We start from the raw sequence: 24,477 nt of genomic DNA on the forward strand, positions 1-24,477 counted from the left end.
ATCACGTGGCCCCGGGACGCTGTGACCGTCATAAATATGAACCAGTTGCCAAGCATCCAAATTTTGACCACGTGGTTGTTAAGTGTGAAAACCGGTCATAAGTCACTTTTTTCAGTGCCGTTGTAAAGTCGAGGACTACCTCCAATGCGCTAAGGCAGGGATAGGCAACCTTGGCTCTTTTATGATTCGTGGACTTCAACTCCCAGAATTCCTGAGCCAGCATGGGGGAACTATGGCCCCTTCATGACTTGGGGACTTCAACTCCCAGAATTCCTGAGCCAGCATGGCTCAGCTTGGAAACCTCTCCCTTTCCCCTCAGCATGGCTGGCTCAGGAATTCTGGGAGTTGAAGTCCACGAGTTATAAAAGATCCAAGGTTGCCTACCTCTGCGCTAAGGGCTACTTACGACCCAGATTCAAAATTCCAACAGGCAGCCCCCCTGACCCCAAGCTTATGGCAACAGCTGTTTGACCACAATTTATGTTTTTGCCAGAAATCAGCGTTTACTTCCATTTTCCAGCAAAAATACCCTTTGTAGACAATGGATTTGCCTAACGACTATGGCGTTCACTTTATAACAGCCGCATTCACTGCTGCAAAAAAGGTTGCAAAATCAGGCACAGCCATGTGGTGATCCACTTAATGGCTGTTATGACTAATTCCTGTCTAATTATGGTCGTAAGTCCAAGGACTAGTAGTACAGTGCTGGTCCCTTGGTTAATTAAAAAAAAAAAGAGGGACTTTCCTGCATCCCAACTGGTGGCACATTGTCACATTTATTACAAAGGGCCATCACTAACATAATAAAAGGTTGGTTTCTGGTTGAATTGAGAATTTATTTGCTTTTTGTCGGAAGATTTCCAAAGGCCAGTGAAAGAGACGAATAATATCTAGGAAATATATCTTACCATTGATAGGTGTCTTCAAGCTTCAACCTGCAGAAACAACAAAAGAATATTTTCTCAGCCAGAGGAAAGAATGCTAGGAAGTTGGCAAAAATATCAGGTTTGCATGCTGCCCAGAGCTGAACGAAGAGATGGCATATAAATAATATTATAATTAAATGAATATCAGCGTTGACGTTTTGTAGCCTCTTAAAGATGTTCAACTGATTACAGCTAGGGTCATCTCTAGCCACAATGGGCTTCCACAGTTTTAAGGTGCCACAGAATATGGCTTCACTTTAAACACAAAGACACTGAAAGAATTGAAAAGCCCCCTTTTTTGTGTGTGTTCAGACATTGAGTTTAAAAAGAGCAAATTTACGGACAAAGGTGATCCTTTTTCTCAGGCCTGCAAACTGTGAATTTTGCTCCCAGCAGATTTGATGACAAATTGGTGAAGGATAACAGGGAAGAACGTAATCACGAGGGTTATGAATGAAGCTGACTCACAGCCGAATCCAGGAGCCTGTCTTTGAAAAATGGAAGGAATGATGGACACAGATCACAGAATCAAACGTGGAACCAGGAAATTGGAAGGATCTTCAAGGAGCGCAGAGGATATAATAATAATAATAATAATAATAATAATAATAATAATAATAATAATAATAATAATAATAATAATAATAATAATAATAATAATAATAATAATAATAATAATAAAGTTGGAAGGGACCTTGGAGGTCATCTAGTCCAACCCGCTGCTCAGGCAGGAAACCCTATACCATTTCGGACAAATGGCTGTCCAGTTTCTTCTTAAAATCTTCCAGTGTTGGAGCATTCACAGCTTCTGGAGGCGGGTTCACCACTCACCACTTCTGGAGGCAGGTTGTTCCACTGGTTAATTGTTCTAACTGTCAGGAAGTTTCTCCTTAGTTCTAGGTTGCTTCTCTCCTTGATTAGTTTCCACCCGTTGCTTCTTGTCCTGCCTTCAGGCGCCTTGGAGAATAGCTTGACTCCCTCTTCTTTGGGGCAGCCCCTGAGATATTGGAACGCTGCTATCATGTCCCCCCTCGTCCTTCTCTTCGTTAAACCTAAACTTTCTTATGTAAGAAAAACCCAATGAAACCATCTATCGTAGGGGTCCCCAACCCCTGGGCCGTGGCCTGGTCAGAACAGGGCCGCAAAAAGCATTGGGCAAGTGTGCATGCACGCACAGTTCCACTCCTGCAGGCATTGGACACTTGTGTATGCTCGCAGCTCCTCTCCACTTGCACAAATGGTGCTTGGCGTGCACATATGGGCACTTGCCACTTGCACAAAACCATGCTCTCTCTTCTCCCCCCCCTTTGCCGGGCCGTCAAGCTGGAAAAGTTGGGGACTGCTGATCTATCGCACCCCTTGCCTTATCAAACTGCTTTTTCTCTCTCCTTCAGTTCAATCATGTAGGATGGTCAGAGACTGCCTGGAGAAGTCCCTTCAGTTTTCTTGGCAAGGTTTTTCAGAAGTGGTTTGCCAATGCTACGTTTTTAGGGTCAAGGGACGGTGACTGGCCCAAGGTCACCCAGTTGGTTTGGTGCCTAAAGGCGGAACTAGAATTCACCATCTCCTGGTGATTGGCCCAAAGTCACCTGGTGGGCTTTCATGCCTAAGGTGGGACTTCAACTCAACTGTCTCCTGGTGATTGGCCCAAAGTCACCCAAATGGCTTGCATGCCTAAGGCGGGACTAGAATTCTCCATCGCCTGGTGATTGGTTCAAAGTCACCCAACTGGCTTTCGTACCTAAGGCAGGATTAGAACTCACCACCTAGCAGTGATTGGCCCAAAGTCAGTTTTCATGCTTAAGGCGAGACTAAAACTCCAGTATACCAGTTTTTAGCCTGAGGCCTTATTCTTATTCTTAAAATAGAAAAAAAAAATGAAATTCAGAATTTTGAAGATTTAATAATTGGGTAGTTGTAGAACTGGCTTGTAATAATTATAGGTAATGTACAAAGTTGAGGTTGTAACTAATTTACAGGGAGTCCTCGACTTACAACAGTTCATTTAGTGACCGTTCAAAGTTACAACGGCACTGGAAAAAGTGAGTTATGACCATTTTTCACACTTATGACCACTGCAACATCCCCGTGGTCACGTGATCAAAATTCAGACGCTTGGCAACTGGCTCGTACTTATGACGGCTGCCATATTCCCGGGGTCATGTGATCACTTTTTGCGACCTTCTGACAAGCAAGTCAATGGGGAAGCCAGATTCACTTAACAACTGTGTCCCTAACTTAACAATTGCAATGATTCATTTAATGACTGTACGAGAAAGGTCGTAAAATGGGGCAAGATTCACTTAACAAACGTCTCGCTTAAACAGAAATTGGTCGTATGCTGAGGATTACCTGTTCTGTCTGGGAAAGAGTTGGAATCAACACTTTTTTTCTTTTCTCCTTTTTTTTTTTTAAAGAGCTCTGCATTTCCTCCTCTTTTTTTTTCTTAATCTTTGTTTTCATAATATTTTATGTTACAATAAGGCTCAATGAAACACATGAGGACTGGCCCTGAGCACAAATGGGTCGATCACGTGCTATCAAGTGACTCTTACTGACCAGGTAAGATTATAGAGAATTGCAGAGATAAAATTGGAGGAGAGAGAAGGCAAGAACTGTTAGCAGAACTATTAAGAGATAATAAAGGAGAAAGTAAACAACAGCTCAGCCCCAAAGGAGGGTGTGTGAGAAATAACCACACCTTCAATCTGGCTTTTTCAGAAGGACAGTATTTGATCAGCAGGAGAAGGCACGGCCTGCCAAATTGCTGGGGGGGAAATCCCTAAGTGCTTTGTGGAATCCTGTGCAACCCATTTGATGCTGGGCGTGGAGCCCTTTTGCAGAAGAATCGCTGACCCACAGCTTGACAGAAAAGCTGAACCACCACCCCAGAAAAAAAAACTAGCACGGCGCATCCACAAACATCAACTAGCAGTCAGAAGTCACGATGAAAAAACTCCTTTAATTTCATAACGTACGGGCAGACTCGATCAGGGTTTCAACTGGGAAACCGTAGACCTACGAAGAACGGCTGCGAGACTTGGGTTTGGCTAGTCTAAAGAAAAGAAGAAATAGGGGAGACACGATAGCAGTCTTCCAGTATCTGAGGGCCTGCCACAAAGAAGAGGGGGTCACGTTATTCTCCAAAGCACCAGAGGGCAGGAGGAGAAACAATGGTTGGAAAGTGATCAAGGAGAGAAGCAACCTGGAAGTAAGGAGAAACTTCCTGACAGTGAAGACAATTAACCAGTGGAACCGCTTGCCTCCAGAAATCGTGGGCGCTCCATCACTGGAGGTTTTTAAGAAGAGGCCAGACAATCACTTGTCTGAGATGGTATAGGTTCTCCTGCTTGAGCAGGGGGCTGGACTAGAAGACCTCCAAGGTCCCTTCCAGCTCTATTCTATTCCATTCCATTCCATATTTTCTTTTCTATTCTATTTTTCTATTCTATTCTATTCTATTCTATTCTATTCTATTCTATTCTATTCTATTCTATTCTATTCCATATTTCCTATTCTATTCTATTCTATTCTATTTCTATTCTATTCCAATTTATTCCATTCCATATTTTCTATTCTATCCTATCCTACTCTACTCCAAAGTAATTCGCCCAAATACTAGAAAAATCATAGAAGCTTGGCATTCAGACAAATGAGCCATCAAAAGACACACAGAGATAAAGCACATTTATACAACATTCAAAAGAGACGATGAAAAAACGAAGAAGGAAACAAAAAGACCATCACATATTTATTTATTTATTTATTTATTTAATTTATATCCCGCCCTTCTCCTTACGGACTCAGGGCGGCTAACAACCAGATAAAACACTAATCCCCAAAAACTACAAATTTAAAAACATAAGTAAAAACAAATATTAATAATTTGGTCAAATTAATTTAAAAATTGCTTTAAAACCCCATTAAAATTTTCCCCTAGGCCAGTCNGGCGGAAGGAAGGGAGATCAGGGATCACCCTGATCTCTGGGGGTAGTTCATTCCAGAGGGTGGGAGCTCCCACAGAGAAGGCCCTCCCCCTTGGGGTCGCCAGCCGGCACTGTCTGGCCGACGGCACCCTGAGGAGACCCACCCTGTGGGAGCGTACAGGCCGATGGGAGGTAATCTGTGGCAGAAGGCGGTCTCGAAGGTATCCCGGTCCGCTGCCATGGAGCGCCTTAAAGATGATGGTCAGCACCTCCTGCAGCAGCCTATACCCAGATAAGCATGGATTACGACAAGACAAACAACCAAGCAGAAAAGAGTATCCTAATGAAGGAGAAAAACTACGCTCCGCCAACACAGCGCTACAAGCTGATCTATAAAAACAGGGAGCCAACTCCGGACTCACCAGCCCTGATGATATTACGTAGCTGGATAGTGAAATGTCTGCAAATATCTTACACAAGAATCCGTGACCCGTAGTTTGACACGCAAGGATAGATGAAAAACTCTCCAAGAGGAAGGCAAGGCCAATCGGAATTTGCAGTTCCAAAAAAAAGCATCAGAATATCTTGTTTCTCAAAACTGCAAATCCTTCCCTAATCCAAATTCAGCCGCGCACAAAAACAGGAGTCTGAACATCGCTTTTGAAAAAGAGACCTCAAAGAACACCTGAACTGAAGACACCATACAGGGAGTCCTCGACGTACGACGACCGCTGAGCCAAAATTTTCTGTTGTTTAGTGACACATATGATAAGGGAGTTTTGCCCCATTTTGCGACCTTCCTTGCCAGAGTTGTTAAGTGAATCACTGCAATGGTTAAGTTAGTAAGCCAGTTGTTAAGTGAATCTGGCTTCCCCACTGACTTTGGTCGCAAAAGGGGATCCTGTGACAGTGGGACACAGCAACGGTCATAACTATGAACAAGTGGCCAAGCATCTGAATTTTGATCACGTGACCCTGGGGATGCCGACACAGTCCTAGATGTGAAAAATGGTTCTAAGTCACATTTTTCGATACCGTAACTTTGAACTGTCACTAAAGGAACTGATGTAAGTCGAGGACTTCCTGCATTGTAATCTACCTAGAATAGATGGGGATCACAAGCAAACAGATTCCCCAGAAGTCCTCTCCTGCCTGGGCCCCCTACCTCTTCTTTCTCCTATATACATTTCTGATGTCTTTCAGAAAACTCTTTGATTACTTATTAAGGGGTTCCCAGCCCCTTCCCCAACAGCCGGGCAGAATAATCCCCCCGCTACCTTTGTAAGCGAGATTGCAGAAAATCCACGCGATCTTCTCTCAAACTCCCACCGAAAAGTTCTCCACCTTCTGGGACCAGTAGATCAACCGCTGCTACCTTGTAGGGGACAGAAGGTGAGACGTTTCTATGAAATCTCTCTCTGTGTGAAGGTACAACAGCACCTGCCCTCCGGCTAGTCTCCAGAGGCATTCCTGAACGGTTAAAGGTAAAGGTAAAAGGTTCTCCTGCTTGAGCAGGGGGCTGGACTAGAAGACCTCCAAGGTCCCTTCCAGCTCTATTCTATTCTATTCTATTCTATTCTATTCTATTCTATTCTATTCTATTCTATTCTATTCCATTCCATTCTAATTTCTTATTCTATTCTATTCTATATTCTATCCTATATTCTATTCTATTCCTATTTCTTATTCTATTCTATCCGCTATATTCTCTATATAACTATTCTATAATTCTATTCTATTCTATAATTCTATTCTTATTTCTTATTCTATTCTATATTTATCCTATATTCTATTCTATTCTATTCCTATTTCTTATTCTATTCTATTCTATTTCTTATTCTATTCTCTATCTTCTCTATCTTCTCTATCTTCTCTATCTTCTCTATCTTCTATTCTATTCTATTCTATTCTATTCTATTCTACTCTATTCTATTCTATTCTACTCTATTCTATATTTTACTTCAACTCCCAGAATTCCTGAGCCATCGTGGGGGAACTATGGCCCCTTCATGACTCGTGGACTTCAACTCCCAGAATTCCTGAGCCACCCACGCTGAGGGGAAAGGGAGAGGTTTCCAAGCGGAGCCATAGTGGCTCAGGAATTCTGGGAGTTGAAGTCCACGAGTCATGAAGGGACCATAGTTCCCCCATGCTGGCTCAGGAATTCTGGGAGTTGAAGTCCACGAGTCATGAAGGGGCCAAGGTTGCCTACCCCTGGTCTACCTGATAAGGCTGACACCCTTACTGTCAATCAACTTTTTCTCTTTCCTTCCGTCTAACCTAGCATTAAGCAGCCCCCAAATGCAATCTAAGCATCTGTCAGCAGAAACCAAATTTCATCTCCTAGAAGACAATTTATTTCATTCCAAAAAGCTTAAAAGGGCAAAGCAAGAAACCAAGAGGACATGTCTGCCTTGATCAAAGCATTTTAATTAATAAGTTCTTACAGTCCTACGAGGTCCATCTTCGTTGTCTCGCATGTAGAACGGCTTCAGATCATAGGGATAGTTGTACACAAAAACGGGAATGTCGCCACAGTGTCGCACCAGGTACTTCTCGTGTTCGCTCTGGAGATCCTGCCCCCACTAAGAAAAGAGGGTTGTTGTTTTTTTTAAAAAAAAAGCAAGTTGTAAAATGAACAAACCCTAATAATCTCAAGTCGCTTTAGGTTTGCAAACTACTTGAAAGCATGGTGAAGCTGGCTGAGGAATTCTGGGAGTTGAAGTCCACACAGTGTAAAATTGCTAAGATTGAGAAACATTGCTCTAAAATAGACAGAACAGAGTTGGAAGGGACCTAGAGAGGTCTTCTAGTCCGACCCCCTGCTCGGGCAAGTGACTCTATACCATTTCAGACAAATGGTTGTCCAGTCTCTTCTTAAAAATCTCCAACGTTGGAGCACCCACAACTTCTGGAGGCAGGTCGTTCCACTGGTTAATTGTTCTGTCTGTCAGGAAAGTTCTCCTTAGTTCTAGGTTTGATCTCTCCTTGATTAGTTTCTATCCACTGCTTCTTATTCTGTCTTCAGGTGCTTTGGAGAAGAGGTTGACCCTCCTTCTTCTTTGTGGCAGCCCCTCAAATATTGCAAGACTGCTATCATATCACCTCTCGTCCTTCTCTTCATTAAACTAGACATACCCAATTCCTGCAATCGTTCTTCGTATGTTTTAGCCTTCAGTCCAATCATCTTTGTTGCTCTTCTCTACATTCTTTCTAGAGTCTCAACGTCTTTTTTACATCGTGGTGACCAAAACTAGATGCCGTATTCCAAGTCTGGCCTTACCAAGGCCTTGTAAAGTGGTATCAACACTTCATGTGATCTTGATTCTATCCCTCTGTTAATGCAGCCTAGCACTGTGTTGGCTTTTTTGGCCAATCTACTATGAAACAGGCTCTGTGTTTATATTTTGGAAACTGCTAAAGAGGTTTTGGGGAGCCTTTCCTGATTTTAGGAGTCTATATTTAATGTTCATTGTTACTGTTGAACTTGCGGTTTCGTATTCGTTTACTGCTGTAATGGTGTTTACTTCTACAGTTTTGGCTTATCACGGATGTTTTAAATTGTTCTGCCATATACTGCGTAAGATGTGGAATTTTGTTTTATTTTGTTCCAGCAGGGTAGAAATGTTTAAATAAATAAATATGGTTGCGTAATTACAATGACAGTAAAACGGAAAGCAACAGAAAAATACAGAGGTCCAATTCAGAAGGAGAACATCACCAAGGGAATGCACAGCTTTGTAAACTTTGTATATTAGGGTGAAAGAGAATGTAAATGTTCCAATATCTCAGGGGTTGCCCCAAAGAAGAGGGAGTCAAGCTATTCTCCAAAGCACCAGAAGGCAGGACAAGAAGCAACGGATGGAAAATAATCAAGGAGAGAAACAACCTAGAACTAAGGAGAAATTTCCTGACAGTGAGAACAATTAACTAGTGGAACTGCTTGCCTCCAGAAGTTGTGGGTATTCCAACACTCAAGGTTTTTAAGAAGAGATTGGACAATCATTTGTCTCAAATGATATAAGGCAGTGGTGCGAACCTACGGCACGCGTGTCAGAGGCGGCACTCAGAGCCCTCTCTGTGGGCACGCGCGCCCTCAGCCTAGATCCGCCTCCCCCCACAGCCCCCCCCACAAGCAGACCCCCCTGGAGGAGAGTCGCCCCCAGGAACAGCCCATGCAGAGTAGCGCAGCCAAGGACATGGCAGCCAGGCAGCAGGGACAAGATTCCGCCCTTGCGCCCCATCGCACGCAGGTGCTGCGAGGCGTGGGTGGAGGGCGTGGCTGCCATGGCACTGCAGGGCCATCTGGATGATCTGCTGCAGCGGGCTGTGGAGGTAGTGGGTGGCCCTGCGGGTGGGTGGAGGCGGGCAAAACGGGCGGGTGGCGGGGCGGTTTTTGGGCACTCGGTCTCTAAACGATTCGCCATCACTGGTATAAGGTTTCCTGCCTGAGCAGGGGGTTGGACTAGAAGACCTGTAGGTTCCTTCTAACTCTGTTGTCCTATCCTATCCTATGCTATCCTATCCTACCCTACCCTACCCTACCCTACCCTACCCTACCCTACCCTATCCTGGGACTAATGCACAATAGCGAAAGTTGGATCTGGACTGATCATTGTCATGCAGTATAATCTACATAAATGGGTCAGCAATGCTACAACGACCGTTGTAGTGTCCTCGTGGTCACGTGATCAAAATTCAGACGCTTGGCCACTGGCTCATATTTATGACGGTTGCAGTGTCCCCTGGGGTCACGTGATTCTCTTTGGCGACCTTCGGACAAGCAAAATCAATGGGGGAAGCCAGATTCACTTAACAACGAGGTTACCAATTTAACAAACTGCAGTGCATCCAGTTTTGGTCACCACGACATAAAAAAGATGCTGAGACTCTAGAAAGAGTACAGAGAAGAGCAGCAAAGATGATTAGGAGACTGGAGGCTAAAACATATAAGGAACGGCTGCTGGAATTGGGTATGTCTAGTTTAATGAAGAGAAGGACGAAGGGGGACATGATAGCAGTCTTCCAGTATCTCAGGGGCTGCCCCAAAGAAGAAGGAGTCAAGCTATTCTCCAAAGCGCCTGAAGGCAGGACAAGAAGCAACCGATGGAAACTGATCAAGGAGAGAAGCAATCTGGAACTAAGGAGAAACTTCCTGACAGTTAGAACAATCAACCAAGGGAACCACCTGCCTCCAGAAGTGGTGAATGCTCCAACACTGGGAAGTTTTTAAGAAGAGACTGGACAGCCATTTGTCTGAAATGGGATAGGGTTTCCTGCCTGAGCAGGGGCTTGGACTAGATGACCTCCAAGGTCCCTTCCAACTTTATTGTTATTATTACTTCACCAACGTGGCAAGAAAAGTCGTGAAACGGGGGGCGGGGAGAACTCACTTAACAAATGTCTGACTTAGCAACGTTGAAATTTGGGCTTGACTGTGGCCCCCTAAGGTGAGGGCTACCTGTATGACTTTTCATTACACTTTGTAGAAGCAACTCTACAAACGCTCTAGGAGGTTTCTATCAACCTTCTAAATACCTGAGTTTTACCTAACCTTCCCCCCCACCACCACAACCAATATTTATTATTTATTTATTTATTTTATTTATTTATTTAATTGCATTTATATCCCGCCCTTCTCCTTTCGGACTCAGGGCGGCTAACAATCAATTAAAATACAAAAAATACAAAACCCCTGTTAAAATTAATTAAAAAGAAATATTTAACTGTGATCTAATTAAAAGTAATTAAAACCCCTTTAAAATCCCTTAGGCCAGTCCCGCAAGCTGGAACAGCCAAGTCTTGAGGGCGCGGCGGAAGGAAGGGAGATCAGGGATCACCCTGATCTCTGGGGGCAGTTCGTTCCAGAGGGTGGGTGCTCCCACAGAGAAGGCCCTCCCCCAAATACTCACGGCTGGTTTGTAAGTGAATTCTTGTTGAGACCTCTCCAAAATTTCAATGGCTTCAGTATAGGACATTCTTCAAAAAAACCAAAACAAAACGTTTAAGTATAGGCAATTATTTGCTAGAAGGTACATGTGTTCAGTAGTGGCCAAAATTGTGGAAACCTTTTGGGAAAAAGTGTATTTTTGAGGTTTGATGGCTAATATCACCCCTTTTTTTCTGGAGTAGTACCATAAAATTATATATCAATGGAAAGATAATTTAATCGAGAATGTAATGCAACATAGTTTGTTCAATTATCTGTACTATATTCTATGAAAAATTATAGCCAAATAACCAGAAAAAGGAAGCACAACTTGCTTAGGTTGATCTCAGGTAGCTTTCCTTCATCCGATTGTAGCCAATGAGCACGAGTGTTTAGAGAGCCAATCGGGTGTCATCTTGTTTTGGCCATGAGCCAATCAGATCACAGGAGGATCCAGTTACTGATGTCATGTATTGAAGCTGAGAGGAGGACATTTGTCAGTGTGTTATGTGATCGCTATCCAGTCGGTTGGTTTTTTTTTTGTGTTTTTTCATTTAGTGAGCTTGTAAAACGTAATAAAATTAAAGTCATGGTGCAAAGAGCTGACTGGTCGCCCAGAAAGCGATGTAAAATAGTATTATTAAGTGAACAAGGCTACAGTTATAAAGACATTAGAAGAAAAATGGATGGAAACTTAACCAAAGGTGGCATTTTTACTGTACACTTTTCCCAAAAGGTTTCCACAATTTTGGCCACTACTGTATGTTTATGAATTAAGCAGCAACAGCAACAAACCCCTTTTTCTTTTCAATATACTTACATTAAAAAACGGTTCTTCAACATTTTTTCTAATTTGGCCTAATGAGGATAGGGAACAGAAGGGAAAGGAAAAATTAAAATTGACAGTGTCAGAAACAGATAAGGTTTTGAGAAAAAAAAGAAGTTTTTCAGAAGTCATTGGGCTGCTCAAAGGCATCAAACTGAAAGAAAACAATTTCTGTTTCAGGAGAAACTAAGGAATTTGAGGGGGGAAAAAACTTGAGAAAAATCTGAGAAAACCTTGGAGAAATCCAAAGAGTCAAAGGAAAGCAAATTTTGCCTCAAGATAAGCCCACCTGAAGTGTTTTAAATGTGGTTTGAATTAATAAAGTACCGTATGTGGCACTGTGCCCATACCAGGGGTAGGCAACCTTGGCTCTTTTATGACTCGTGGACTTCAACTCCCAGAATTCCTGAGCCAGCTTGGGAGAACTATGGCCCCTTCATGACTTGTGGACTTCAACTCCCAGAATTCCTGAGCCATCATGCGGAAATTATGGCCCCTTCATGACTTGTGGACTTCAACTCCCAGAATTCCTCAGCCAGCATGGGGGAATTATGGCCCCTTCATGACTTGTGGACTTCAACTCCCAGAATTCCTCAGCCAGCATGGGGGAATTATGGCCCTTTCATGACTTGTGGACTGGAACTCCCAGAATTCCTGAGCCAGCATGGGGGAACTAGGGCCCCTTCATGATTTGTAGACTTCAACTCCCAGAATTCTTCAGCCAGCATCAGGGAACTATGGCCCCTTCATGACTTGTGGACTTCAACTCCCAGAATTCCTCAGCCAGCATGGCTCAGCTTGGAAACCTCTCCCTTTCCCCTCAATTCCTGGCTCAGGAATTCTGGGAGTTGAAGTCCATGAGTCATAAAAGAGCCAAGGTTGCCTATCCCTGGCCTAAACCATTTCAAACAAGGGAAAGCATTCTTGCATTTTTACAGAAACCATACAAATCTACACACAAAGCTTGTCTAGTTCAGTGTTCGGGGCAGCCAATTATATGATCCTAGGAACAGGCTCACTCACAGAAAATGAAACAAAATAATGATGTCCCAGTATAATCAATGACAAATTGGATCCTTAGAAATAACAGCCATTAGTAGCTTTATTTTTCTCCACGTACTCAGCTTTACAACCATTTGTTTCGCGAGACTTATGACTGGTCCTTGCAAGTACAGGCAGGCCTCGGCTTACAACAGTTCGTTTAGTGACCGTTCAAAGTGGAAAAATGTGACTTATGACCTTTTTCACAGTTACAACTGTTTTTCACAGTTACAACTGTTTTTCACGGTCCTGTGTAAGGAGTGCAGAGTTCACTTAACAATAATAATAAAGTTGGAAGACACCTTGGAGGTCATCTAGTCCAACCCCCTGCTCAGGCAGGAAACCCTATACCATTTCAGACAAATGGCTGTCCAGTGTCTTCTTAAAAACTTCCAGTGTTGGAGCATTCACAGCTTCTGGAGGCAGGTTGTTCCACTGGATAATTGTTCTGACTATCAGGAAATTTCTTCTTAGTTCTAGGTTGCTTCTCTCCTTGATTAGTTTCCATCCGTCGCTTCTTGTCCTGCCTTCAGGCGCTTTGGAGAATAGCTTGACTCCCTCTTCTTTGGGGCAGCCCCTGAGATACTGGAAGACTGCTATCCTGTCCCCCCTCATCCTTCTCTTCGTTAAACTGGACATACCCAATTCCAGCAACCGTTCCTTATATGTTTTAGCCTCCAGTCCCCTAATCATCTTTGTTGCTCTTCTCTGCACTCTTTCTAGAGTCTCAACATCTTTTTTACATCGTGGTGACCAAAACTGGATGCAGTATTCCAAGCGTGGCCTTACCAAGGCCTTGTAAAGTGGTATTAACACTTCATGTGATCTTGATTCTATCCCTCTGTTAATGCAGCCTAATGATCAGGGCATTCGCTTAGTAACCTCCACAAAGGACTGTAAAATCAGGCACAGTTACGTGGTAGCTTGCTTAACAACCACCATGACATAGGACCATAATTCTGGGCTCAATTATGGCCCTAATTCGAGGACCACAATTGAGGTCAGAATTTACGTTGCTAAATGAGACATTTGTTAAGTGAGTTTTGCCCCATTTTATGTCTTTTCTTTGCCATATTTGTTAAGAGAACCGCTGAAGTTGTTAAGTTAGTAACGCGGTTGTTAAGTGAATCTGGCTTCCCCATTGACTTTGCTTGTCAGAAGATCGCAAAAGGGGATCACATGACCCTGGGACACTGCAACCGTCGTAACTGTGAACCAGTTGCCCAGCATCTGGATGTAAATCACGTGACCATGGGGATGCTGCAATGATCATTAGTGTGAAAAATGGTCATCAATCGCTTTTTTCAACAGTCACTAAATGAACTGTTGTAAGTTGAGGACTACCTGTATTTGCATCGCCCCGCCCCTTTATTGGCCTGGTTCAGCCAAGGTCCCACTGCTTGGTATCTTCATTTGATGCCCTCTGAAGGCATCAAGTCCCTGAATCAAAAGAGCCATAGCCCTGAATCAAAAGATCCAAAGGTAGGGAAGAATATTGGTGTCCGAGAGAACACTAAAAAATTGATTTAAGCCTGGCTGTAATTAAGTTACAGGAAAGGTAGCAGAAAATTATATATACATTAGAAAAAATTTACCTCATGCCCAGGAGCTATACGTTTATGAAAAAAGGCAGCATCTTGAGGGCATTTGGCTAGCACTCTGTCTGTCACGGTCTTGAAAAGATCTTCTATAACCTAAGGAAAGGGGAAAAAAATCAGGTTAGAAGAGAAGAATATAACCCCAAATAAACGTTCTACTTCTTAAAAAATAAGTACGTGATAAATCAATTGCATCAGGTTTATTACAATAGCAGGTAAGTTGGTGACTTACCTGAAGGGGTGATTTTGGATCAGTCGCTTTCTCTCAGCCCTAAACCCATTTCACAGAGTGAGACCATTATATACGTTGGGTTGTAAAAAGTAAAGGAGATAGACAGACAGACAGACAAATAGATAGATAATAAATAGATAGATAGATAGATAGACAGACAGACAGACAGACAGACAGACAGACAGACAGACAATGAATGGGTAAAGAAATAAGATAGATAGATAGATAGATAGATAGATAGATAGATAGATAGATAGATAGATAGATAGATAGATAGATAGATAGATAGATAGATAGATAGACGTATAGGTAGGTAGATAGATGTATAGGTAGGTAGATAATAGATGAATAGATGGATAGATAGATAATGATAGTTAATGGATGGATAAAGAGATAGATAGATAGATAGATAGATAGATAGATAGATAGATAGATAGATAGATAGATAGATAGATAGATAGATAGATAGATAGATAGATAGATAGATAGATAGATAGATAGATAGATAGATAGATAGAGCTGTGGTGGAGCAGTGGTTAGAGTGCAGTATTTCAGGCTAACTCTGCCCCCAGCCAGGAGTTCGATCCTGACCAGCTCAAGGTGGACTCAGCCTTCCATTCTTCCAATGTCAGTAAAATGAGGACCCAGATTGTTGAGGGCAAATATGCTGACTCCGTAAACCGGTTAGAGAGGGCTGTAAAACACTGTGAAATGGTATATAAGTCCAAATGCTATTGCTATTGCTATTGCTATTGCTATTGCAAGAAAGAAAGAAAGAAAGAAAGAAAGAAAGAAAGAAAGAAAGAAAGAAAGAAGGAAGGAAGGAAGGAAGGAAAGAAAGATATAATAAACAGAGATAGACAGATAGATATGAGAGGAGGAGGAGAAGGAATGGTGTAGAAGGAGAAGGAATAGAGGAGAAGGAGAAGGAGAAAAGGGGATGAGACGGAACAAGTGATAAGGAACACTTAAATATTAGAATCAACTCTCTTTGTCCAAGTTGCTGTCTTGTACAATGTGTGTTCTACAAGAGTGACTTATAACCAGAACTCACATTTATAACAGTATCCCCACAACCTCATAATCTAAATTTGGGTGTTTGGCCACCGGTCTATATTTACATTATTTGCAGTGTCCTGGGATACGTGATTGCCATTTACAACCTATCAGGCCGGTTTCTGACAAGCAACATCAATGAAGGAAGCCACATTCACTTAACAACCGCATGATTCGCTTAACGACTGTGGCAGAAAAGGTCACTGGGCACGATTCACTAAACACCTGCCTTGTTTAGCAATGGGAATTCTTGTCCCGATTGTGGTCGTAAGCCGAGGACCACTTATATCTCACATATGGGGGGGGGGAAATAGGAAATATCCTAATTTCGTGGTATAGTATTCCTCTGTTGTGCCTCAGAGCTGGGAGATGTAAACATCTCACACTTTTCCTTTTTCCAAACACGAGAGAGAGGTTTATCTTGTGCTGTGTGTGAGAATGGGATGGCGAACCTGTGGCCAAAAACCGCTTCCGTTTCCCCAAAGGAGAGGAACTTTCCATTCCACAAACTTCCACCGTGAGCAAAAACTGCACGGTCAACAAAAGCCGGCAAATATTTCCATTCTTCTTTGCTGGAATTACTGTATGTCCAGGAAACCATTTTTTTAAAAATGTAAAACCCTAGCAAAATGCAAGTCCTTTTTTTTCCCCTCCTCCCAGCAAAAGAAGGGTGTCCTGGCCCTTGAGGTAGCAAAATCTGGCTAGAATGAAAAAAAGAATGAAAAAGAGGAGGGGAAAAAAGGAAGGTGACAGTGTGGGTGGAAGAAAGAGCTGGTAAAAAGGGAGAAAAATGCTGGAAGAGTAGAGGAAAATTGATGGGTCCTCTTCTTTTGAATCTTCAAGCTCCTTGAGCCGTTTGGCTATTTATTTTTTAAATTATTTTCCTGCCTTATAAATAGTGAAATCAATAACAGCATTCCACTGTAAATTAGAGCAGCATCTTTAGTATTTATTTGGTATTTTCCCCCCACCTTTTTACTTTATAAGTACCGGTAACTCAAAAGGCGAACATATGTAATAATTCTTCCTCTCCTATTTTTCCCACAACAACCCTGTAAGGTGGGTTGGGCTGAGGAACAGTGACTGGCCCAAGGTCACCCAGCTGGCTTTCATGCCTAAGGCGGGACTAGAACTCTCAATCTCCTGATGATTGGTTCAAAGTCACCCAGCTCGCTTTCTTGCCTAAGGCGGGACTAGAACTCTCAATCTCCTGGTGATTGGTTCAAAGTCACCCAGCTGGCTTTCGTGCCTAAGGCGGAACTAGAACTCTGAATCTCCTGGTGATTGGTTCAAAGTCACCCAGCTGGCTTTCGTTCCTAAGGCGGGACTAGAACTCTCAATCTCCTGGTGATTGGTTCAAAGTCACCCAGCTGGTTTTCGTGCCTAAGGCGGGACTAGAACTCACCGTCTCTAATGATTGGCCGAAAGTCATCCAGCTGGCTTTCATGCCTAAGGCGGGACTAGAACTCTCAATCTCCTAGTGATTGGTTCAAAATCACCCAGCTGGCTTTCATGCCTAAGGCGGGACTAGAACTCTCAATCTCCTGGTGATTGGTTCAAAGTCACCCAGCTGGCTTTCGTTCCTAAGGCGGGACTAGAACTCTCAATCTCCTGGTGATTGGTTCAAAGTCACCCAGCTGGTTTTCGTGCCTAAGGCGGGACTAGAACTCTCAATCTCCTGATGATTTGTTCAAAGTCACCCAGCTGGCTTTCGTGCCTAAGGCGGGACTAGAACTCCCAATCTCCTGGTGATTGGTCCAAAGTCACCCAGCTGGCTTTCGTGCCTAAGGCGGGACTAGAACTCTCAATCTCCTGGTGATTGGTTCAAAGTCATTCCTCCTATAAAATGTGGGCGGGGGGGGGGGAACCTTGAATTAAATACACAACATCTGCAACTCACAGAAACACACCCAGAAAAAGCTCTGTTTACAGTTTCTCCTGGGGAACCTTACCTGCATTATATCCTGAAGCGTGTCAACAAAAAATACTTCGGCCTCCACCATATAAAACTCCGCTAGGTGTCTGCGGGTTTGAGAGTTGTCTGCTCGGAAGGTTGGGCCGAAAGTGAACACTTTAGTAAATGCCCTGCAATGTGAAAAACAACACAAAAGAGATTGAAATGCTGATTTCCGGCTAGTGTGCACTCATACTGAGACACCCGAACGTCGAAATGTTCACATACAGGTTAGTCCTTGACTTTTCAATGTCCACTAGCCAGATAATATCAATCTTTCTTGAGGTCTGAGCAAAGTTTTAAGCAAGTGATATGGGGTGAGATGTGACATGTGACAGTCTTCCAATATTTGAGGGGCTGCCATAAAGAAGAGGGGGGTCAAGCTATTCTCCAAAGCACCTGAAGAAGGCTGGACAAGAAGCAACGGATGGAAACTAATCAAGGAGAGAAGCAACCTAGAACTAAGGAGAAACTTCCTGACAGCAAGAACAATTAATCAGTGGCACAACTTGCTTCCAGAAGTTATGAATGCTCCAACACTGGAAGTTTTTAAGAAGGGATCTGTTATTCTGATAAGTATGAGCCAGCAATGTACTGCAGCTACTAATGCAATCCTAAATTGCATTAACAGAGGGACAGAATCAAGATCACATGTTAGTATCGCTTTATAATGCCTCGGTTATGCCACACTTGGAATATTGCATCCAGTTTTGGTCCCCAGGATATAAAAAAGATGTTGAGACTCTGGAAAGAGTGCAGAGAAGAGCAACAAAGAGGATCAGGGGACTGGAGGCTAAAGTACATGAAGAACAGTTGCAGAAATTGGATATGTCTAGTCTAGTAAAAAGAAGAACTAGGATTGACATGATAGCAATCTTCCAACATCTGCCACAAAGAAGAGGGAGTCAAGCTATTCTCCAAAGCACCTGAAGGCAGGAAAAGAAGCAACGGATGGTAACTAATCAAGGTTAGAAGCAACCTAGAACTAAATCACTGTTTGAAGCACAGACTGGCAGGCAGCTGCTTCAGACTTTGAATCACGTTAGTGCACATTTGAACTCAAAAACCCAGGGTTTTGAACCCCAAATAGAGCAGATTCAAGCTGGAAAAAAACCCCCAAAAGGCTTGGTATGCTAAGTTCTTTTGTTTTTTGTTTTAAAACAAGAATCAAACATCATCTGTCTCTCTGTCCTTGGAGCAATCTGAACGCTGCAAGGGACGCAACAGAGATTAAGCCTATCAGCAATAAGATGGTGAGGAAACAGCTGAGTTTATTACTTTTTTTTTTTTTGACCTTCCCCAAAAACTAAACAAACCACACCTGGTCTGGAATCTCAGTCGGTACAATTTTGTCCAACAAAGGTCTCAAATAAGAGTTTGCACGAGTACATAAAATTTCCACGGAAGCAAAACAAATGCACTTCCATCGTCCAGGCCACGAAAGAATTCCCAAAATGTACAAACACAATTGAAACCAGAATCGTTGCTTAGCAAGGTGGGTTATTCAGTCAGTCGTGCCCAGTTTTGTGACTTTTGCCACAGTTGTCAACTGAATCACCGCAGTTGTAAAACAAATCATGAGGTCGTTAAGCGACTCACGCTTTCCCTTTGATTCTGCTTGTCGGAAAGAGGATGGGAAGATGGCAAATGGCGATCATGTGAGCTGGGAATGGGCATCCATCATAAATACACAACAAATGACTTTGATCACGTGGCCGTGGGGATGCTGCATCGGTTATAAGTGTGAGGATCAGTTATAGGTCACTTTGTGCAGTGACCTTGTAACCTCCAACTGTCATTAAACGAATAGTTGTCTTGTTGACTAATAAGGTATGTTCTGAATAGGTGAGTTAAGCTTCAGTCTGTTTGTATGCAGATTTGGAACAAGGAATGAAACTAAAACCATCCTTGATTTGTTTGTTTATATAATGTTATGCACAGGTATAGTATAGGGCAGGGGTAGGCAACCTTGGCTCTTTTATGACTCGTGGACTTCAACTCCCAGAATTCCTGAGCCAGCCATGCTGAGGGGAAAGGGAGAGGTTTCCAAGCTGAACCATGCTGGCTCAGGAATTCTGGGAGTTGAAGTCCACAAGTCATGAAGGGGCCAAAGTTTTCCTCATGCTGGCTCAGGAATTCTGGGAGTTGAAGTCCACGAGTCATAAAAGACACAAGGTTGCCTACCCCGGGTACTATAGGTCAGTGTTTCTCAACCTTGACAATTTTAAGGCATGTGGACTTCAACTCCCAGAATTCCACAGCCAGCCATGCTGAGGGGAAAGGGAGGTTTCCAAGCTGAACCATGCTGGCTCAGGAATTCTGGGAGTTGAAGTCCACGAGTCATGAAGGGGCCAAAGTTTTCCTCATGCTGGCTCAGGAATTCTGGGAGTTGAAGTCCACGAGTCATAAAAGACACAAGGTTGCCTACCCCGGGTACTATAGGTCAGTGTTTCTCAACCTTGACAATTTTAAGGCATGTGGACTTCAACTCCCAGAATTCCACAGCCAGCATTGCTGGCTGTGGAAGTCTGGGAGTTGAAGTCCACATGCCTTAAAATTGTCAAGGTTGAGAAACACTGCTATAGGTGGTACTTGGCTCAATAGTAGTAACTGCGAAAAGGAATCCTAGTGGACAATCACTTAAATAGGAGCCAGCAGGGTGCTGCAGCTGCCAAAAAAGCCAATGCAATTCTAAGTTGCATTAGCGGAGGGAGAGAATAAAGATCACGTGAAGTATTAATACCACTTTATAATGCCTTGGTAAGGCCACACTTGGAAAGTTGCATCCTGTTTTGGTTGCCATGATACAAAAAAAATATTGAGACTCTAGAACAGGGGTGTCAAACTCCCGGCCCACGGGCCGGACGCATCTTCGGGAAACCACGTCCACCCCATTGCCAGCAATGGCGAAAAAGCTCCGATATGTTGCGCAATGTCACGTGACGTCGCAAGTTTGACATGTCTGCTCTAGAAAGAGTGCAGAGAAGAGCAACAAAGATGATTAGGGGACTGGAGGCTAAAACATATGAAGAATGGTTGCTGGAATTGGGTATGTCTAGTTTAATGAAGAGAAGGACTAGAGGTGACATGATAGCAGGGTTCCAATATTTGAGAGGCTGCCCCAAAGAAGAGGGAGTCAAGCTATTCTCCAAAGCATCAGAGGGCAAGACAAGAAGCTCCATTTTTATGACCCCGTCATCCCTTAATTTGGGGTAGAGTCGGAGCGACTGGATGGAACTGAATGTTTACTGGCAAGACAAGAAGCAGCGGATGGAAACTAACGAAGGAGAGAAGTAACCTAGAACTATGGAGAACAATTAATCAGTGGAACAGCTTGCCACCAGAAGTTTTGAATGTTCCAACACCGGAGGTTTTTAAGGAGAGATCAGACAACCATTTGTCTGAAATAGTATAGCGTCTTTTGCTTGAGCAGGAGGTTGGACTAGAAGACCTCCAAGGCCCCTTCCAACTCTGTTATTTTGTTATTCTGTAAAACAATGAAAAAATAAACGACTGAGGAGACCAATGTGATGAGCGAGTCTGAAGATAAGACAAAGCAAGAACTGGAAATATCAAGTCTTGATCCTGGAGGAAAAAGAGATAGGGAAGAAAAAAAAGAAAGAAATGAAACCGTGACGTGGATGAGGTTATACTAATCGTAGGTATGAAAAGAAACACCTGGTTGAATGATATAGCAGAAGAGTATTATCAACCAGAGAAAAAAAATGAATATACAGGAAGGATTACTGCAAAAAAAAAAAGTATGGAAAAAAAAAAAGAAGAGTTGCAAAGAATGTGATGAATATGTAATTATTACCAGAATGAAATCCACGCATTCTGAAGTAGCCAAGTTTGAAAATCACTAATCTATTCTAGAGGGAATGAAATGAGGATTGAAATGGGAAAACAAATGCAGGAAGGAAGAGAGAACGGGTTGAGAGAAAACTGGGTGGGCTAGAGGAACGAAACTCTTCCAACAAAGAAAACTGAAATACTTTACAGAAAGACAATGGAAGTAACCCTCAACCTATGACCACGACAGAGCCCGGCATTTCTGTTGCTAAGCGAGACAGTTGTTAAGTGAGTTTTGCCCCATTTTATGACCTTTCTGGCCACCGTTGTTAAATGAATCACTGCAAATGGTAAGTTAGTAACCTGGCTGTAAAGCGAATCTGGCTTCCCCCCCATTGACTTGGCTTGTCAGAAGGTCGCCAAAGGGGATCCCCTGACCTCCGGGACACTGCGACCGTCATAAATACGAATCAGTTGCCAAGCATCTGAATTTTGGGGATGCTGCAACAGTTGTAACTGTGAAAACTGGTCAGAAGTAGTGGTAGTAGTAGTAGTAATAACAATAACAATAATAATAATAATAATAATAGTTGGAAGGGACCTTGGAGGTCATCTAGTCCAACCCCCTGCTCAGGCAGGAAACCCTATACCATTTCAGACAAATGGCTGTCCAGTCTTTTCTTAAAAACTTCCAGTGTTGGAGCATTCACCGCTTCTGGAGGCAGGTTGTTCCACTGGTTAATTGTTCTAACTGCCAGGAAGTTTCTCCTTAGTTCTAGGTTGCTTCTCTCTTTGATGAGTTTCCATCTGTTGCTTCTTGTCCTGCTTTCAGGTGCTTTGGAAAATAGCTTGACTTCCTCTTCTTTTGGGGCAGCCCCTGAGATATTGGAACACTGCTATCATGTCCCCCCTCGTCCTTCTCTTCGTTAACCTAGACATACCCAATTCCAGCAACTGTTCTTCACGTGTTTTATCCTCCAGTCCCCTAATCATCTTTGTTGCTTTTCTCTGTACTCTTTCTAGAGTCTCAACATCTTTTTTACATTGTGGTGACCAGAACTGGATGCCGTATTCCAAGTGTGGCCTTACCAAGGCATTGTAAAGTGGTATTAACACTTCACATGATCATGATTCTATCTTTCTGTTAATGCAGCCCAGCACTGTGTTGGCTTTTTTGGCAGCTGCAGCACACGGCTGGCTCCTATTTAGGTGACTGTCCACTAGGACTCCAAGATCCCTGTCATAGTTGCTACTATTGAGCAAGGTACCACCTATACTATACCTGTGCATTTGGTTTTTCTTGCCTAAATGTAGAACCTTGCTTTTTTCACCATTGAATTTCATTTTGTTAGATAGCGCCCAAGTCTTTTCAGTGCTGTTGTAACTTCGAAGTCACTAAATGGATGTTAGTTATGTCGAGGACTCCGCGTAAGTAATCAGTAAAATAATCCAGCTAAAATGCTGGCCCTGTTTAAAAATCTCTATTCTGATGTCACCTCGCCCTGTTTACAACATCACCCAGTAGAATAAACAAACAGGCCTCTACACAGGATGCTGGCTTAGTGCTTCACGCTTTGTTCTTCAACAGCGTGTTCCTTTTTTTATTTTTAAAAACACCCAAACAAACAAGAGGTGTTCTAAATAGATCAAATGCAAACTAAATTTAGAGCAGCTATACATAGAGATATTTGGACAGAATTCCTTCTTCTTTGGAGCCAGAATGCCACTCCCAGATCTTCAAAGGAGCTTGATAACCCAACTTTTAATGGATTATGGCAGGTTAGGTTGATCTGGACAATATTTTAGGGGGGGGAAAGGTTTCTAAGAGACAGGTAGTCTTCAATTTACAGCCATTTGCTCAGTGACTGTTCAAAGTTACAACAGCCTTGGAAAAAGTGATTTTTTGACTATTTTTCACATTTGTGACTGTTGCAGCATCCCCATGGTGACCGAATTTGGACACTTTTGGCAACTGGCATGTACTTACGACGGTTGCAGTGTCCTGGGGTCACGTGATCCCCTTTTGCAACCTTATCAAATGTCTTTGATAAGAGTAAAATAAGAAAACAAGGCTTCTTAACTCTTCCCCCCTTGAACCCACGTCTTCTGAGAGGCATCTTCCGAAAAAGGGAGCCTGCTTTGTTGTGAAATTAAGAATGTTTGCTTTAATCAATTATGATTTGGATCTATCCAGCGCCATCTTGGAATAATTACAGGTAATCCTCGATTTATGACGGCGCCGAAAAAAGTGGCTCACAACCATCCTTCCACTTACGACCATCATTAGCGTCTCCACAGATCAGAATTTGGGGGTTTGGAAACTGGCATGTATTTACGACAGTTGGAGGCATCCTGGGGTCATGTGATTGCTATTTGAACCCTTCCCAGCCGGTTTCTGACAAAGTCAAGGGAGAAAGCTGGATTCGCTTAACGACAAGGGATTTCCTTAACAAGGTGGCAAAAAAGGTTGCAAAATCAGACACAACCACTTAACCATCTTACAATTAGCAGTGAAAATTCTGATCCTGATTGTGGTTCTAAGTCGAAGTTTACCTGTAATTCATGAGGTAAAAAAAAGAGAAGGTAGCTAAATCTGGTTTATAACTCATCTTAATAATAATAATAATAATAATAATAATAATAATAATAATAATAATAAAAAAACCAAAAACAACAACAATAATAATAATGATGTTGGAAGGGACCTTGGAGGTCATCTAGTCCAACCCCCTGGTCAGGCAGGAAACCCTATACCATTTTGGACAAATGGCTGTCCAGTCTCTTCTTTAAAACTTCCAGTGTTGGAGCATTCACCGCTTCTGGAGGCAGGTTGTTCCACTGGTTAATTGTTCTAATTGTCAGAAAATTTCTCCTCAGTTCTAGGTTGCTTCTCTCTTTGGTTAGTTTCCATCCGTTGCTTCTTGTCCCGCCTTCAGGCGCTTTGGAGAATAGCTTGACTCCCTCTTCTTTGTGGCAGCCCCTGAGATACTGGAACACGGCTATCATGTCCCCCCTCATCCTTCTCTTCGTTAAACTAGACATACCCAATTCCAGCAACCGTTCCTTATATGTTTTAGCCTCCAGTCCCCTAATCATCTTTGTTGCTCTTCTCTGTACTCTTTCTAGAGTCTCAACATCTTTTTTACATCGTGGTGACCAAAACTGGATGCAGTATTCCAAGTGTGGCCTTACCAAGG

At 42.9% G+C, this 24,477-nt stretch overlaps 1 protein-coding gene across 1 annotated transcript in view; it reads right to left on the bottom strand.

The window, feature by feature from the left end:
- Window positions 1–904: 904 nt before the first annotated feature.
- The window catches only part of LOC107297380 (probable asparagine--tRNA ligase, mitochondrial), a 41,020-nt gene continuing 17,447 nt past the window's right edge, over window positions 905–24,477 (bottom strand). Inside the window, exons 8-14 of the mRNA XM_015826744.1 lie at window positions 17,487–17,619; window positions 14,244–14,342; window positions 11,602–11,639; window positions 10,765–10,831; window positions 7,300–7,437; window positions 6,130–6,227; window positions 905–935 (exon numbers count right to left, since the gene is read on the bottom strand). Coding sequence (XP_015682230.1) covers window positions 905–935; window positions 6,130–6,227; window positions 7,300–7,437; window positions 10,765–10,831; window positions 11,602–11,639; window positions 14,244–14,342; window positions 17,487–17,619 — 604 coding nt within the window. The remainder of the gene's footprint in view (window positions 936–6,129; window positions 6,228–7,299; window positions 7,438–10,764; window positions 10,832–11,601; window positions 11,640–14,243; window positions 14,343–17,486; window positions 17,620–24,477) is intronic.

This window comes from Protobothrops mucrosquamatus, unplaced genomic scaffold (genome assembly GCF_001527695.2).
Source record: "Protobothrops mucrosquamatus isolate PMUCROS unplaced genomic scaffold, P.Mucros_1.0 scaffold3271, whole genome shotgun sequence".
Classification (NCBI taxonomy): domain Eukaryota; kingdom Metazoa; phylum Chordata; class Lepidosauria; order Squamata; family Viperidae; genus Protobothrops; species Protobothrops mucrosquamatus.